General features: G+C 40.6%; 1 protein-coding gene across 1 annotated transcript; it reads left to right on the top strand.

Annotated features, from left to right (window-relative positions):
* The first annotated feature begins 1,464 nt into the window (after nucleotides 1-1,464).
* LOC135498842 (protein C-mannosyl-transferase DPY19L1-like) lies at nucleotides 1,465-15,944 on the top strand. Its single transcript, XM_064789322.1, has 17 exons — nucleotides 1,465-1,730; nucleotides 3,524-3,548; nucleotides 5,462-5,549; nucleotides 6,198-6,335; nucleotides 6,892-7,012; nucleotides 7,852-8,003; nucleotides 8,522-8,613; nucleotides 9,279-9,456; nucleotides 9,691-9,777; nucleotides 10,925-11,164; nucleotides 11,946-12,085; nucleotides 12,557-12,584; nucleotides 12,893-13,012; nucleotides 13,521-13,698; nucleotides 14,287-14,386; nucleotides 14,682-14,807; nucleotides 14,997-15,944. The coding sequence occupies exons 1-17, from the start codon at nucleotides 1,547-1,549 to the stop codon at nucleotides 15,142-15,144; spliced, it is 2,145 nt and encodes a 714-aa protein (XP_064645392.1). The 5' UTR covers nucleotides 1,465-1,546; the 3' UTR covers nucleotides 15,145-15,944.
* The last annotated feature ends 211 nt before the right edge of the window (nucleotides 15,945-16,155 follow it).

The raw sequence follows: 16,155 nt of genomic DNA on the forward strand, positions 1-16,155 counted from the left end.
ATCATCGCGTGTGCTTAAAAGAACGTCCTGCACTTAAATGGTGGGGAGTACGTTGTTACCTTTGGCGATTTCGCATTTTGCACGGGACAGTGATTTACATGTAAATGATACTTGATTGAGAAGTTACATGGAAGAATAAGTCTTATTTCACCTACATGTATCAACATTGTGCAGGATGAGAATAAATCATACGTAATAACGATACAGATAGTACAGGCGTGAATTTTGAACTGGCCGGAAGTATCTTTTCATTGACTTTATTTAAGATTTCTATCACCTGTTCCCTGGCATTTTTTTGTCGTACGATCCAACTTTGTTCTTCCCCGTTTCTCATGATCTTTGTACACAGGCAATAGTGTCTCATAAGGATCATTGATGGGCCCAGGCCCATGGGTAGATCTTTGGTGATTGTCGCAAACCACGCCTTACAGCGGGATCCCAGCACAGATTCTATGATGGCCAGTGGTAGATCCGCTGCATGGTCCATGAACTATCCATCAAAGGCGTCTCATGAGAACGATGCAGTAAAGTACAAACCCATTTGAGTTACAGTCTTCAGAGTTATGGAAAATAAGGATATACAGTTCACCAATTCTAACATAAAATCTTTGTTGGCCAGTCCAAAAAATTATCATGCATTCCACCCATTGATCAATGATGGACCCATGGTAGATACGTCCATGGATCTATGATGGGGATTCTCCATCATCTATCCCAGGATGGAACGTTGATGATTACTCGTCGTCATAGATCCATACATGGACACTTTTCCCTATGCATCTTAGCTACATTGTATGGTCACCTCAAGAAGAAGCCCATATTTGCCTCAGGGTGCAAAGGTCAGAAGTCTAGATCATTGGCGGGGAATTGTTAAACTCTGCAAACGTGCTGATTTCCGTTCTTCTTGCTTGTTTGGCAATGACAACACCACGACATCCGCGGTTCATTATTTGCCCACGGCGCCGAGTGTTGTATCAGAGCTTTTTCAAACTGTATATTGCTCAATACGTACTTCCCCATGCTTCGCCAGAGTTGGCCAATTTCCTCCCACGACGACCAGTAGCGCATTATTTGTACACGTAGGTGAGTTGGCGGCCAGCCGAAATAGCTATTGGGTTTACGTGCGTTCAAAATCTACTAGATACGGTTTTTCTATCTTCGGAATTTTAAAAGTAAGGCGCAATGTGATAGTTTCTCTATCATTAGTGTCGGTCCAGCAATCTCAAATTAGAATACTTTTGGCCATTTTATCACGTTCCAACAAATTCCGGTTATTCTATTCATTCCATTCGTTCCATCCATCCGATGAGGCCCATCTCAACCACGCTATGCCTTTTCAAGTAAACTGCCAAGTGAGGTGAATAAAGTCGTGACATCTGGAATTAGTCAGTCCCTGAAAGAGTTAATGAACAAATGTCCAGTATGATCGACCCGTGTCGTTTTAGTCATTTGGAGGCGGGACAGTCTTTTGATCTACTGCCACATGTTGCCCATCACTACAGCGGCTGCAATGTTGATAAAAACCACTATTTGCTACTAAAACAAAATGGTTCACAAGCGAAAGTATCCGTCGAAGCGTTCGGAACATTCTAGCAAATTTCCCAATGGAAGTTTCTTGCGACATGAGCGGAACGGTGGTGGCAGGCTTACGGAGGACAGGGGTGAAAGGCAATTTGGTTCAAGCTGGAAGAAAGAGAGAATTGTCTACGTCGTTTTGACTGTTTTCGCCGGTAAGTTGCTTTGTGGGATCGTGGGCTTAATCATTGTCTAAACTCTTAGAGGTTAAAGTTTTTGAGCGTCTACATAACCGGTTATTTCGGAAAACACAAATATGCATCCCGTTGACATTTTTTTGTAAGATTATAAAATAATGGTTTTGGAGATTCTAAAAAACTTCTAAAGTGTTCTTCACTTCGTTGTAAAACCTCTATGTAGTGCATATTTGTGTTGGTAAAAAAACACTTAAACATTTCTGAAAACCTCAAAACCCCTTATTTCTGAGAGTGTAGACTAATAATTTGGCGTTGTACAAATCGTATATACAAGAGATGTATCTACAATGTACCTATCATATTTCAAAAATCGAGAAACTATGAGGAGTTAAAAAATTTCAGAGCCAAACTATTATATTCCTAAAAAGGAAGTCACTAGTACGATTGCATGAAAGTAATTCAATATGGATTATTAGCCCATCACAGTGACTATGATTATTGTATTCTATCGAGCTGGGGTTGAGCAAGGTGACCCACAGGTAGAGGATGTTACTCATTTCGGGATGTTTTTTTAGGGAGAACAATGGGCACCTTCAACACATGTTGGCCACTACGCATTTTACCTGTAATTTTGCAACCGTTACTATTCTAACAATATCTGATATATGCATGCATGCCACCGCCGACACCTCCCATCCGACACAGGTCACTGCTGGCCGATGACGAGCCTCATAAGCAACAATGCACTACGTGCTGTGCAAGGATGAACCCCTACCGAAAAAGGTCGCCAAACAAAGATGGTCATCAACGTCGGGTCCTACGTATGGACCCTGACACACCTACTCATCAGAGGGCAATAGACTTTGCAGTTACTAGATCGCAAGCTCGGAACCCAGACAAAGACGTCTCTGTGCACACCTCCTGGGCACAATACGTCATTGCTGACATAAACAGTCCGGACTCGGACCCCTCCGTACGGAGGAACAACTCGATTTCTTGCTTGATAAGGTCAAGTGGCCGAAGACAAGCGCAAAGGACTGCGGGATATCATCAGACTCCGTGTGTGGCTGCAGCCAGAGCCCTCTATCAAAAACTCTGTACATTAAGTGTACATTGCTATTCATAAATTTTGATAAAAGAAGTACAGCTAGGACCAATTAATCCGTCCAAAATTGTATATGTGTCAAAAAGAACCCTTTGCCTCTTTCATGAAAAACTTTCACGACATTCCAATACCGATTGCCGGAGAAAAAATGATTTCCGTACAGCATATCCATTAAATCGTTACTCGCGCATTGATATGTGCCTATCAAAAGACAAGTTCTGAACTGGCCAGTGAGACCATTATTTATTGAAATTATTATCAAAAAGCATATTTCTGTGATGGCCAGACTCTGTAGATTTACAATCAACCACAGATTGAGAATTAATTCCACTTTGATCCATCCCAGCCATGTATTTACCACAACTTGACATTTTAATAAGCCCCATGTGACTGTGACACACTTCCGGTCGTGGATGAAACTTATAAAAAGTGCACACTTGTTTTTTTGGCCATCCGATATGACGGCCGAGTGGCATCAAAAATCCCCAAAAACGCCAGTTTCTCTGATCGATCGACGGCTTTTCAGGTGCATAAAAGCAACATGCATCTTTTGACACACCATTTTATTTTTTTACGCCACTCAGGATTATTTTAAAATGATAATTGCAAAAATTATTGTTTCAAGAAATGTGTTCATTATATCTGGAAACAGCTTGCAAGTTCCTTTGACGATCGATCGCTATATCGACCCTGCTTTGTTTTTCAGCATGCGTCGCCGGAATTATGCATAGGTAAGAACCCTGAGACTCTTTAACCCTTAAAAGGGTACGACCTCGGTATTGAATCGTGGGCAAGGTTATAGATAATGTCTTAATGCAGTTTTCATTCATGCAACTTTGTTCAAACCAGGAACATATATCATTTGTACATCTGTCTACAAAATTCAATAGTTGCATTCACATTCTGTACGTACAGTCCTTCCAGAAAGTAAATGTCCACCGTTTGTTAAAAATATCACAAAGATAGAATAAGATACTTGAATGCGGTTTTCAGCAGAGTATGGTATATTTAGTTGGTCATATGTCTGTTGTATTTAGATGCACCTAATTCCACCCCATCATTATGTAACAAACATTTCAGAAAAAAAGGTTCAAAAATCCCTTTTTTATTTCATGTGCCTTTTCAAAAAATTAAATGAGCCCATGAACTGTGCTTTATGACCCTCATTTTTTGGCACTTGCAATTCCATGGTGTGTTCGATAGTCATGACAAATGCACATTTTTGCTTTGGATTTTTATGTTTTTTTAAAAAATCTCTTCCATAACCTTAGATAAATACCCCCAATTCTTCATGTATGAGCTGAGTAGGCCATAAAGACTCTGATTAACTGCATTGCTGACTATAATGGATGTTCTCAAAGGTCACCAGCTGTCTGAAAAAAACAATCACCTGTAGTGAGCTAAAACTAATCTTCAAAATGAAAGAATTTAGCAGGAATTTTCCAGTAATGAAAGCAAAAAAACACCTTTGTTGCCTCATAGTTCACCAATACATTGTGAAAAAGAACGAAAATATAATTCAAAAAGTGGCTTTTTGGACATTTTTTAAATTGCCTGTTACATAATGAAGAGACAGGATTAGCTGGGTCCAAATACATCAGATACATGACCAACTAGATATACCATTCTGTGCTGAAAACCGCATTCAATTATCTTATTCTATATCTGTGATATCAAAAACTTGTGGACATTTACTTTCAGGAAGGACTGTACATTACCTTAAATATATATGTCCGGGCAAGTCTTTAAAGGCCTACGCCGTGCGTTAAAAGTTGGAAATCTGTAATTTGAAATTGAAATTTTTCAATGGGGCAAATATGGTAATAAATGTATATTTCAGCATTACCGTCGAGTAGAAAGATAGGCCTACACAAATACTACAGATAAAAAATGTACCAAATTCGTGTGCATATTATTAAGCTGCGTTACGACATTGCATACACTGTGCATATACTCTAGTTTCTTACTTCTAACGTCCTGCTAGATCCTTACATGGTGCACATTTCTAGGCCCGGCCCGTATTGGGGTAATTTTCAGGCCTTCTATTCAAGCTTATATTGTCATTGACGCTGCTGGTCAATCAAGTATAGGCCTAAAGAAACGCACTCCCGCCGTGGGCCATATTCCTGGGCAACCAGTAATTACGGACGCCGTGCCCTTTTAACAGCTGTCGCCGCTCTACCATAAAAGGAAGAATACTAGTGTACAACTCCTGCTGTTGGAAAGCCATTAATCAGGATTTGTTATTTTCGAGACATGTCGCCAAGGTACCTACATTGAAATGTGTTATATGATCACAACCGACGGAGTGCACTTGGTATCCATTGTCATGGTGTACACAGGCAACAACGTCCCATGCATAAATCTATGACAGGGGCTATTCATCCATGCATAGAGGATGGAGAATCCCCATCATAGATCCATACACGGTCGTATATTCCATGGGTCCATATCATTGATCCATGGATGGAATGCGTTATATATCTTTTGACGAGCCATCAAAGAATTTGTATTAGAATTGGTAAATGATATACATGTATATCTTCCAGAATTTTCGAAAATTGATGTTACTCTCGAAATCTGCAAAGAAAAAACCCTCCCGTAATAATTGGGAGGCTTACATTATTCATCTTTGGCGCTTCAGGAACCACATTGCCGGGATGTTCGAAAGGCATCTGCACTTCTCGCATCTGTCAGAACTCGATCGAGATCTCAGCCTTAAAACAGAAATGGTAAGTTGAGACAATGCGTCATACATCTTACATGTAAATACCATTGCAAGTTATCATATCACAGCGCTTAATTAGTACTATGAAAGTACTGTCTCATTCGTCCCACATACTAGAAAGAAACCTTTATATAGAAACACAGAGCGCACATACTCCGCTACGCTATTTCAAGCCAGTTGAAAGTGCCGTGTAGCACTGACCGAGCATCGAACCCATGACCATCGATCACTAGTCGGTCTTTCACTGTGCCACCGCGCTGCCAAATGAGGATGACAGTTGAGATGACTTTGACTCGTTCCTTTGGGCATGATTGCGCTCTTCGGGACAGATTTCTCGTTAGGCGTTCTCTGAATGACGATACTTATAGCAATCAGGCAGCAGGTTCGAATCCCAGTGAGAGCAATATGCTTATCATATATAAGGCACAATTGAACAATTATCGCATTGGTACAATTATCATTGATTTCCATCCTTTGTGTGCATTGATGTCCACTACTAGCGATTTTCGACAATAAAGCGGCTACATACATTGTACTGGGACTATAAATGCACCAGTAGAAACATTAAAAACAGGATTTTGAATTACAAACATTGATATCCTGTAACGTAGAACTTTTCGAATATAAATGTGCGGTACCGTTGTTCTTTTAGGGACTGTATTTCTCCTACTACAAGACCATGATTACCTCTCCGACATTTTTTGGAGGACTCAATGAAATCATCTATGACAATGTAACTGAATATCCAAAGACTATCAACACATTGAAGAGGTTTAATCTCTATCCAGAGGTAAGCCAAGAAACCTGTAAGGCATGAAAAATTACATGCATCTTCAATACTAAAATACCGCTTCTTAATAATGAGGAACCGGCGCGATTTATCCGCCGCGTGGCGCTGCAATCGATCATACCAAAACTCTCCATTTCCAATGCATTATCATGTTATTTCTGAGCCCGAAAACGATCGCTTATTTTCGACCGATTTCGGCGACGTTTGCATCTTCCTGTTTTAAATCTATTGAGCTATCAGTTTCTTAAGATAATTTTGCGGAAAATATGCGCGATGCCAGTTATTGGGCACGTTTTCTGTTGTTGAAATACTGTGCAAAAATGTACGCAATGGTTTCCCGTGATTGACCTCATGCGACGTCAACAGGCCAGAAAATGACGTCATGGCGTCAGAAGGTACGATCGATTGTGGCGCCGCCACTGGCATTTATCTTAACGCCGGTTACTCATTGTTTCGGTATCACATTCGCTTCCAAATGAAAAGTATTTTTGAAAAAGGTTAATATACGATGTTGTAGTACTGCACGTGGAATGCCCTGCCCTGGTTTCTTTTGTAGGTTGTCCTGGCAGTATGTTACAGACTGTATGACAGAGTCACCAAGTACTTCAACATAGAAACCAAACAATGTTGGAAAACGACAAGAGGCGGCCATCGGCCGCCAACCATCAGTTGTGAAGGTATGTTTATTCCACCTCGCTAGGCGTTTGGCTTTACGTTTTATAATTACGATCGAGGACACTCTTAGAAAAAAAGGTTTTTGGGCCTTTGGAAAACCTTTAAAAGTTTTTCAGCCAACACCCTGTCGATGTTTTTCTAATCAGTGAAGTGAAAAACCATTAGAGGTTTTTTTGAATGGCAAAAACTAACAGGGGCTTTTGATTTTACCGAAAAAACCCTAGGGTGCATATTTGAGCTATAGCAGAGAAACTGTTAAAGGTTTCTCAAAAACTGAAAAATCTTTATTTCTGAAAGCGTGATTAGTATATCCGACGAAGAAATATGAAGTTCTGCTCAATTAAGTTTAAAATTACATGTCTCAAATCAAAGACGGAGGCTTCGAAAACATCCAAATTATGTCGACGTGGCTGGAAAGATGTACATGTACATGTACCTATTTGATGTGGATTCCTAGCTTATTAACTTTTTTGAAATTTGTGAAGCGAGAAAAGTTACCAGTCGTAAATAAAACAGGAGTATCACCAGCTGCCCAACATTTCAGCAGCATCCGATTCGCTTGTAACGAAGATAACGCTTCAACACTTGGAACACGTAGAGAGAGATAAGGATGAGGGAGTTTCGCAAAGCCCCCGAAACGTCGACGTGACCGCATATGCCATTGTTCGACTTCTTTATTAGGCGGTCATGTCAAAAATGAGATATATAGGCGTTCACGCTAGCGTTTCCGGGGACTTGAGAAATCGCCCTAAGAGTATGTCAACCCGTACGTATTTCACTACATTTTCACTGTTTTTGTCGATGGTTGTAGCGAACCCTGACATACCTGATTATTTTCTAGGTCTTGGCGACGTCCACTACTTTTACACAGAGATGATATTCTTCGTGAATGGTGCCAGTATGACTGCACTGTTCCTTTTTGGATGGTACCTCAGCGAGAGCTTCTTCGGGGGCGTTCTCGTGGTTGCATCTTTCTTCTACAATCACGGTGAGGTGAGAAAGTCAATCTTTCAAAATGATTTGCTCTTGCATAGGATTTACTCATAGAGATTAGTCATTAGAGTTCAATATTTTGAATGAACTACAGGGTGGCCTGGACATATTTTCCCTTTCACAATAGAGTTCTATTGTGTATCCATTATGTGAGGGAATATATTTCTGGGCCACCCTGTAGTATAATATAATATGTAGGTTCATCGGTATCAAGTTGTGTTCTCTCTTTGATGAACTAAAGATCTCCATGCACTTAACGAAAACGCAAATGAAAACTGTTTAATGGGGGACAATGTTATCAAAATTTGCCCCGGTAACCATTCGATTGGACTGTAGAATAAGAAAATTTGGTCCGAGGTCAGAGCGGGTTTTGTTTAAAAATAATCGAACGTACATTGGTCTAGGGCTGAATTCTTTTAAGTACGAGGGAAGGGGAAAAAGAACGTGATGTTTATTGTGATATTAGGGAGTGTAATGACGAGAGGGGTTTCTCTATACTTGGTATCTCCTCATTATAGTGCACAAGAGTCCAGTGGTCTCCCAACCTCAGAGAGAACTTTGCCTACCCCTTCCTTGTTATACAGATGTTCACAGTCACGCTCACGCTAAAGTAAGTAATCAACATAGCTAAAGGTATACCACTAAACAAGATGCAAACAATATCAGTGTCGGGTTGGCCCAGGCCGCGTTTGACATCCGACTGACAGACTGACTACTGTACGACGGGGTGAAATTGGTCCAAAGTTGGGTGAAAATTGTCCCCTACATTTTCCACCCAAGATCATGAAGCATACAATGGTAATTTTATTTTATTTCAACATCATCATTGTGCAAAACATGTTAAAAGATAACTCAGTTGGCTAAAGTTATCATAGACTGGCCAAAAAAAGGCTTGGGAGGTGGGGCTAAAGTTATCATAGTCTGGCCTAGATATAACTTTTGGAGGTGGTGCAATTTACCCCCCAGGGCCGCTTTCATCCACTTTACGATACTAGTAGTTTGGTAGTTTGAGTAACACAAACCCATTCTCCCTGCAAGATATACATGCATACGTTTTGTACAAATGAAATAAAGTGAAAAAGCGACTCGAAAATTACGATAGAAATACGAAATTTTTAATTCATTCTCAATTCGGCCATTGGCATGTCACGCCTGCTAGTGATGCTTGCTGACTGTAAACACTATTCAGATTGTACAAGTTAGCGTCGAAAATTGTTATATGGCACATGTATTTCGGGAAGATTTTCATTACGAACCTTGACTCCTCTTTTCCAGATCAACACAGCCAGACCATAAACACAGCCTCTTGATCGCACTGGCCACCGCGTGTTTCATACTGCCTTGGCAGTTTGGACAGTTTGTTCTCGTGACCCAAACTATGTCTCTGTTTGCCATGTACATTCTACAAATTATCAACTCGCACAAACTGATAGTCATACTCGTTGGGCAGTCGGTGAGTCCTGAAGAGAATTCCTATGAACATAATCGTACTCGTGCCTTAATTAGTTTAGTCTAAAGGGGGACAATTTGTACATGAATATATACTGTTTATTTTCTAAAGTTAAGGGCTCATAATTATTTTGCTGAGTCATTTGAGGAATATTCCCAATAATTTCTCTCTCTTGCATTATTTTTTGCACTTCTCCAATACCCAGGAGAGTGATGCAATGCAACTTGTCCTTTTCAGGTTGGCCTTTGGGCGAGCTTCATCTTCCTGTTTGGGAATGAGATGTTGCTGACGTCATATTTATTTGCTGCTTTAGTCACTGCACACGTACGTACACATCAAGCAGCACACTTTTAAAACAAGGGTTTTTGAGGTTTTTATAACATTTTAAGGGTTTTCAGCACTCCGTAGAGGTCTTTAAGGTCTTTTAACAGGCTCTCTGGCCAACTTCAAGACATTTTTAGGAAAATTTAGGGCAGTTTCAGTTCACATTTAGGGAGTTTTAGGGATATTTGTAGCCAATTATAAGGTTATTTAGGGCATATTATTCATTATCTAATGGATTACCTATGTACTATTTCCTGGATTTCATGCACATACTCACAAAATACTTGTCCAGATGCGTTTGGCAAACCTCTACTGCCCGTGTGTTGGAGACCGGTAATCAAATCTAACCAACACCAGGATATGAAAAGATATGCCAGTCACATCAGACATTGAGCAGCGCGTGATCACCGGAACAAGAGAAAATTTGGGATTTATAGGGAAAATGAGCTGAAATTAGGGATTTTTAGGGAAAGTCAAAACAATAGGGGATTTTTAGGGTCGCCAAAAACCTGCAAACTAAAAAATCTCTTGGGGTTTGTCGCGGGGTCGCTTCCCGGAAAAACCTCTCGGGCGTGCATATGGCAATGTATGTGCGTTGGCTGTAAACCCCAAAAGCTTTTTCTGAAGCTCAAAAATCATTATTTTTAAAAGGCCACTATATACCTTCCCTATACAGAACACTGTAAAAGGTAAAATAGATTATTGCTTAACTTTATGACGTAATGATTGCACGAGCCAATCAGATCCTTGCAGTGCAGTTTCACCATGGTTAATCTGTGGTGATTAGTACGAGAACATGTTATTGTTTTGAAGGAAAACGAAAATCCTGCCATATAAATTTACATTCACAATACGAGTTCCGACCAGTCGATAGAGTTGCAGATTATCCGGAATTTGTGTGTGTTTGTATTTTCCGGTCACAATTTAAATTTTGCTCTTAGAGCAGGGTTTTTGATCTCTAGCCATAGATATCAGTAAAATGATGACCTTCAGTGTCTACATTGTCAAATTTGTTGCTGCAGCTATTTAACGTCAATATACTGCCATTTTTTATACCCATCCGATATCATATTAAGGGTGTATTTGAAATTGTTAAGAGGCGAAATATATCTTGAAAAAAATTGAGATTTGCTTTGTCGTCTTTCAGATTCTTACCAGTTTCGAATCGTTTATTTTCCAAATCAAGAGACCTCTGATAATAATGATGATACAAGGGGCATCTTTAGTCGCTGGTACACTAACAGTGAAGCGGGCGATGTCGATGATGCTGTCCGTGAAGGACGATGCCCACATCAGCGCGATCCTGCTTAGCAAGTTCACCAACTTCAGCAACTTCCACACCAAGATGTATACATGCAATTCCGAATTCGACTTCATGGCATTTGAGGTTAGTTCAGCAAGGCTATTGATGTATCGGAAGTATCTCCAGAAAACGACAACCACGCCAGCGATTAAATTTTTGGTTGCGAGATAGCGCTTGGCCGTTGGGCCTATATCAGTTATCACGCGACAGCGACCAGGGAGGGAAAATGCTCCAGTAGAATCAGGCCTTCAATCTGATTCGCGCCATTCCGCATTTTAAAGCCTTTGATTTTTATATCTGAACCCCTGGTAAATTTTCAGACACGTCAGAAGATATTTTCAGAATTATACGCATCTAATAGGAGCTTTGCTGCTCGTAACTACTGGTGGTCCAGGAAAATTAAAAGGCCGCGGCTATTCTTACGACTATCCCTAATGTATTTTACATACAAAGTGCTTGTTATTCTTACGACGATCATTTTCACCTTTTTGGGCCTTAATCCTAACCCTGACGCTCACCCTGACCCTTGCACTTACTCCTAGCGCCAACCCCAACCCTAACCCTTCCTTTACACTAGTCTTATCTCCCTTGATCCTCAGTTTAATCTCTGAAATCGCATAAATCCTAAGTTACGACTAGTCGTAAGAATAGCCACGCAGTTACATACAGTGCCGTAGTGCACATGCATACATGTACGAATTTGCGGAAACTCGGTATTCATAGTAGTTTTTATCTGTCGACACAATAGCATTGTTGAAATTTAGTTCGAATATTCAACGAACGTCGTAGCAAGCTGACACGATTGAGATGTCTACTCATCAACAACACCGCCAGAAACACGTGTTATCTTTCTCATTTTTTTCAGATTCCAATGCGAATGTCGAAGACACTACTATTGCCATCTGTAGGTATTATAGTGGTCGCCATAATTTGCAATGTTCTCAAGAAACCATTTGAAGGCTCGCGGAATACACAAATGAAAAGTGTCATGGAACATGATACATTGTAAGTACGAGAAAGTAACTTAACTCATGGAGTGAGTTGGCAAAACCCCTTAAATCGGGTGATATTTAAGTGGGAAGACAATCTGTTCCATAAAAAGACCTTGTTCATTGTACACAATGTACTTCATCTTTAGGACCCTCAATGAAAGAGTCATTTATGAAAAATTGCTCACTTAAGCTGTTGATAAATCAATCAATTCTTTCATGAATCTATCGATTCTTTCTATAGCTCGTCACTTAATCGAGACGGTAAGCAGCTGAATCAGCCTTGGAGGGCGATAATTCTGAGATAGGCCTTCCCATCAATGTCACATGCAGTACAATGGGCGGTCTCGGTTGCTCAATCGACCGCTGCAACGTTGGTCGAACGTTACTTGTGTACATTAAATTTACTGAAAGCTATAACGCTTAGCTGCTTGAGCAACAATATGGGCCCTGATGTGCACTCTCTAGCATTTCTTTTTAATTTCAGAGCACATGGATTTGAACCACATGCTGAGGTGAGCGAAAGATTAATGGTCAGCGGTCAATATAATCAAGAAGAAATAAAAACGGCTTTGACATTCTTCGTCTTTATCATTCTTGACACAATGATTGTGTTTAGCACACTCGAATCCCAGTAATTTATTGCCAAATCTGCGGTAGTTAATTCTAAAAAAATGTCATCCTTCAAACCATAAAGTACTGAATTGTCATTGTTTTCTTAAAGTTTCGCATAAAGTTTTGCTTTGGTTTTATTTAGGTACAGCAACAACATGATGAAATTGCCGATTATCATGAAATTCATCTTTTGTCAAATATGTTTCAGCTAGTCTACCATGTGTTCCAGTTGGCCTCCTTCAGCCTGATGGCAATGATGATAATGAGATTGAAACTGTTGTGGACGCCCCACATGTGTCTCGTCACCTCACTGCTGGCTTCGAGAAAGGTGAGTGGAGCCAAAGGACAAGTAAATAGACTGGCCATGCAACGCTAGTCCATTGATGCCTGACCAGACAAGATGGGTGCAGTGGCTAGTACAGCGAATTGCATATTATCTCGCCCGGGTCAAACTACTTTACAAGCTCGGAATAATTCATTGGAAAAAGGCCTACCAGTAAGTTAAAGGCCATATATCTAGGTCTGCACCACCGTTTTGGCAACGACTTGAAATCATAAAGCAAAGAGGACTCTTTTAAAACGAAGTGAATAACACTTTCAAGGGTGTGAGTCTTTATTTCCTGGGGCTCCCACCCTTGAAATTGGTATTCAGTTCATTTTGAAGAATTTTTCTCATTGCTAAAGGATTTCACGTTCTAGAGCAAAAATGGTGCCTATGGTCATTTCATCTCAAACGAAAAGTTATTCGGCACAAGCTACATCGTCGACCGTTTTCTTAACAAAGATTTAACTTCGCTTAATAATCGGCCTGATAAGTTATTCTTATCATTTTTCAGTTGTTTGGATGCCTCTTCAGCGAGAAGAGGAGTCATCTTTCTGCGATCGTCTTGGTTTTAGCGCTGATGAGTTACCAAGGTGTACAGAATCTCGCACACCAGTGGGCCGTCAAAGGGGAGTTTGCCGATTTACCCTTGGAAGAAATGACACAATGGGTTAAAGGCAACACACCACGGGGTAAGGACGGGCTACCTTTATTTAATACATATACAAGGGCTAATGGAAATAATGAAATGGTAAGGGGCAATTGTGCTTACCGGTGTGCAAGGGATAGTAGTCCTAGGGCTGATAGTCCGTGTAACAATAGCCCGCATTGCTAAATGTTTTGGTTAGGGTTAGCGGTACAATAGATCATGCTGCTTAATTGATCAAATACAATGCTACCGGACTATGACTCCAGGAGGACTATATCCGCTGTCACACCGGATTGAACGTTGGTATACTCTATTTCCTATTGATGCATTGAATGTTTTGGATATCCATGACAAAATGGGTTTTACCGGTGTGACAGCGGATATAGTCCCCCTGGAGTCATAGTCCGGTAGCATTGTATTTGATCAATTAAGCAGCATGATCTATTGTACCGCTAACCCTAACCAAACATTTAGCAATGCGAGCTATTGTTACACGGACTATCAGCCCTAGGACTACTATCCCTTGCACACCGGTAGTAACATTCGTGACCACCCACTTGAACTTGCGTTAGTCATATTAAGCTAATCATTCATGTGCAGCCACCTGTATGACAAAAACTTGTGTTTGCAGATGCTGTATTTGCCGGACCAATGCCGACAATGGCGACAATTAAGCTAGTCACTGAACGATCTATAGTAAATCATCCACATTATGAAGATGCCCAACTGAGGTGAGATCCCTCTTGCTTATAGAAACAAAGTGTCGGTCCCAGATTTATATTTTGAAAGAGGCCCATTGACATTATCCCCTTCAGTATAATTGACCACACTAAGCGCCATGAAAGTGAAATGACTATCTTAACAACCAAACCCTGCACCAGTGAAGAGTTCATAATGCTGACAGAGACTTGCGAATTTGCAGGGTCAGTAAATGGGGCCGACCAGTATCACATCTGTCAAAATAAAAATCAGAGCAAAAACGGTATTCTGAGTATTGACAGTTAAACATTGCCCAATTGTTTCCAGGGAACGAACGAAGATTGCCTACGCTTGGTGTAGTCGCAAGCCACCACATGAGGTGAAAAGAAGCTTAAAGGGATTAGGGGTTGATTACTTAATTATGGAAAGTGCATGGTGTTTCGGCCATTCAAAGTAAGTTCTTTCACACTTATATATGGGGGTATAAAATGCAAACATGTACATTGTAAAGAATGTCTTCTAAAATCCTTCATAGATATGATTGCCCGGGGAAGGATTTGGAAAGGACAGTTTTTGCAGGTGTTCATGACAGCCAATGTGACTACAGATATATTTTCTAACTTCTGTAATGTTTTCTTTCAGTACTGGATGCACAATGCTGGATACCTGGGATGCAGATGATGTCGAAAATCGCAACCGGCCTTCGACATGTGTGGAACTATTCAAAAAGCCGGAACCATACTTCAAAGCAGTCTTCAAAAACAACGCATATGTTATTCTGAAGTTATGATGATTTTCAGCAAGATAAAAACCTGTGGATCATGGTACCCGAGAAGTTATCAACGGCGTTTTCTCCGAATTTGCTGCAGTAAGATCTGGAGTTCCACAGGGAACGGTCCTGGGACCACTCCTGTTTTTGGTGTATATCAATGATTTGCCAACTGGTGTTTGCTCTCAAACCAGCAGGTTGTTTGCTGATGATTGCCTGCTGTACAGGATAATAAAGTCTACCGCGCGTTGACGCCGAAATCCTACAGACTTGCACAGGTACAGAAACTGAAATGGGAAATGCATTTTCATCCATCTTAATGCGAGACAATTCAAGTCAAAATTAATGAAACAAAGGAGAAATGAAGTCTTTTGAGTGCCGCTGCAGCAACTTCGGCTGTGATTATCGAGAGGCGGAATGATAACAAACGCAAGTGAGTGTGGACCAGGCCCTCGATAACTATGACATGTATGAGGAGGCAGCGTGGAGCACTTCACTGCCTGTTGAGCGTCATTCCTGATATTTCGCACACATTTGTCTATACGTTCCACATAGTATGTCAGCAAGTTGTAAAATTACCACACATTTTTTCTATAAATTGATAATTGACACCTTTCCTTCCAAATGCATTTTATGTACATGAGATACGCTCACTAACAAATATCAAATGGCAATGCCCTAGAAATGGGGGGGGGGGGGTAGAATATTGGTATGAGTACTGCTCCCGCTTAAATTTGCGGGTTTAGGTCCTTCCTTTCCATTTTACGCATATCAGAGTCGTAACTTAGAGATCTAGGGACTTGAATGTCTTGATAAAAGAAACTGGCTCTTTTATATTTGATTCTGAAACAATGTACTTTCCTGTTTGTATCTGGTTGAGATTTAACTTAACCAATCGACAATGGTGTTGTGTTTGTTTCTTCAGCCACATAAAGGACCTGCATGGTTTGGTGATGATGCAGTAAACAGCACATGCTGAAGCGCTGGGGGTGTACTTCCTTGTAAAGACGGATGTTATTGGTATTGAAAGCT

This window comes from Lineus longissimus, chromosome 14 (assembly GCF_910592395.1).
Source record: "Lineus longissimus chromosome 14, tnLinLong1.2, whole genome shotgun sequence".
Taxonomy (NCBI): Eukaryota; Metazoa; Nemertea; class Pilidiophora; order Heteronemertea; family Lineidae; genus Lineus; species Lineus longissimus.

What these genes read in the sequence shown, in the direction of transcription:
- LOC135498842 (XM_064789322.1), top strand. Translation starts at nt 1,547, where the DNA reads ATGGTTCACAAGCGAAAGTATCCGTCGAAGCGTTCGGAACATTCTAGC. An exon ending in GGTTTAATCTCTATCCAGAG is followed by an intron (nt 6,336 to 6,891) that starts GTAAGCCAAGAA and finishes TTTCTTTTGTAG; the next exon opens with GTTGTCCTGGCAGTATGTTA. An exon ending in CTGCTTTAGTCACTGCACAC is followed by an intron (nt 9,778 to 10,924) that starts GTACGTACACAT and finishes GTCGTCTTTCAG; the next exon opens with ATTCTTACCAGTTTCGAATC.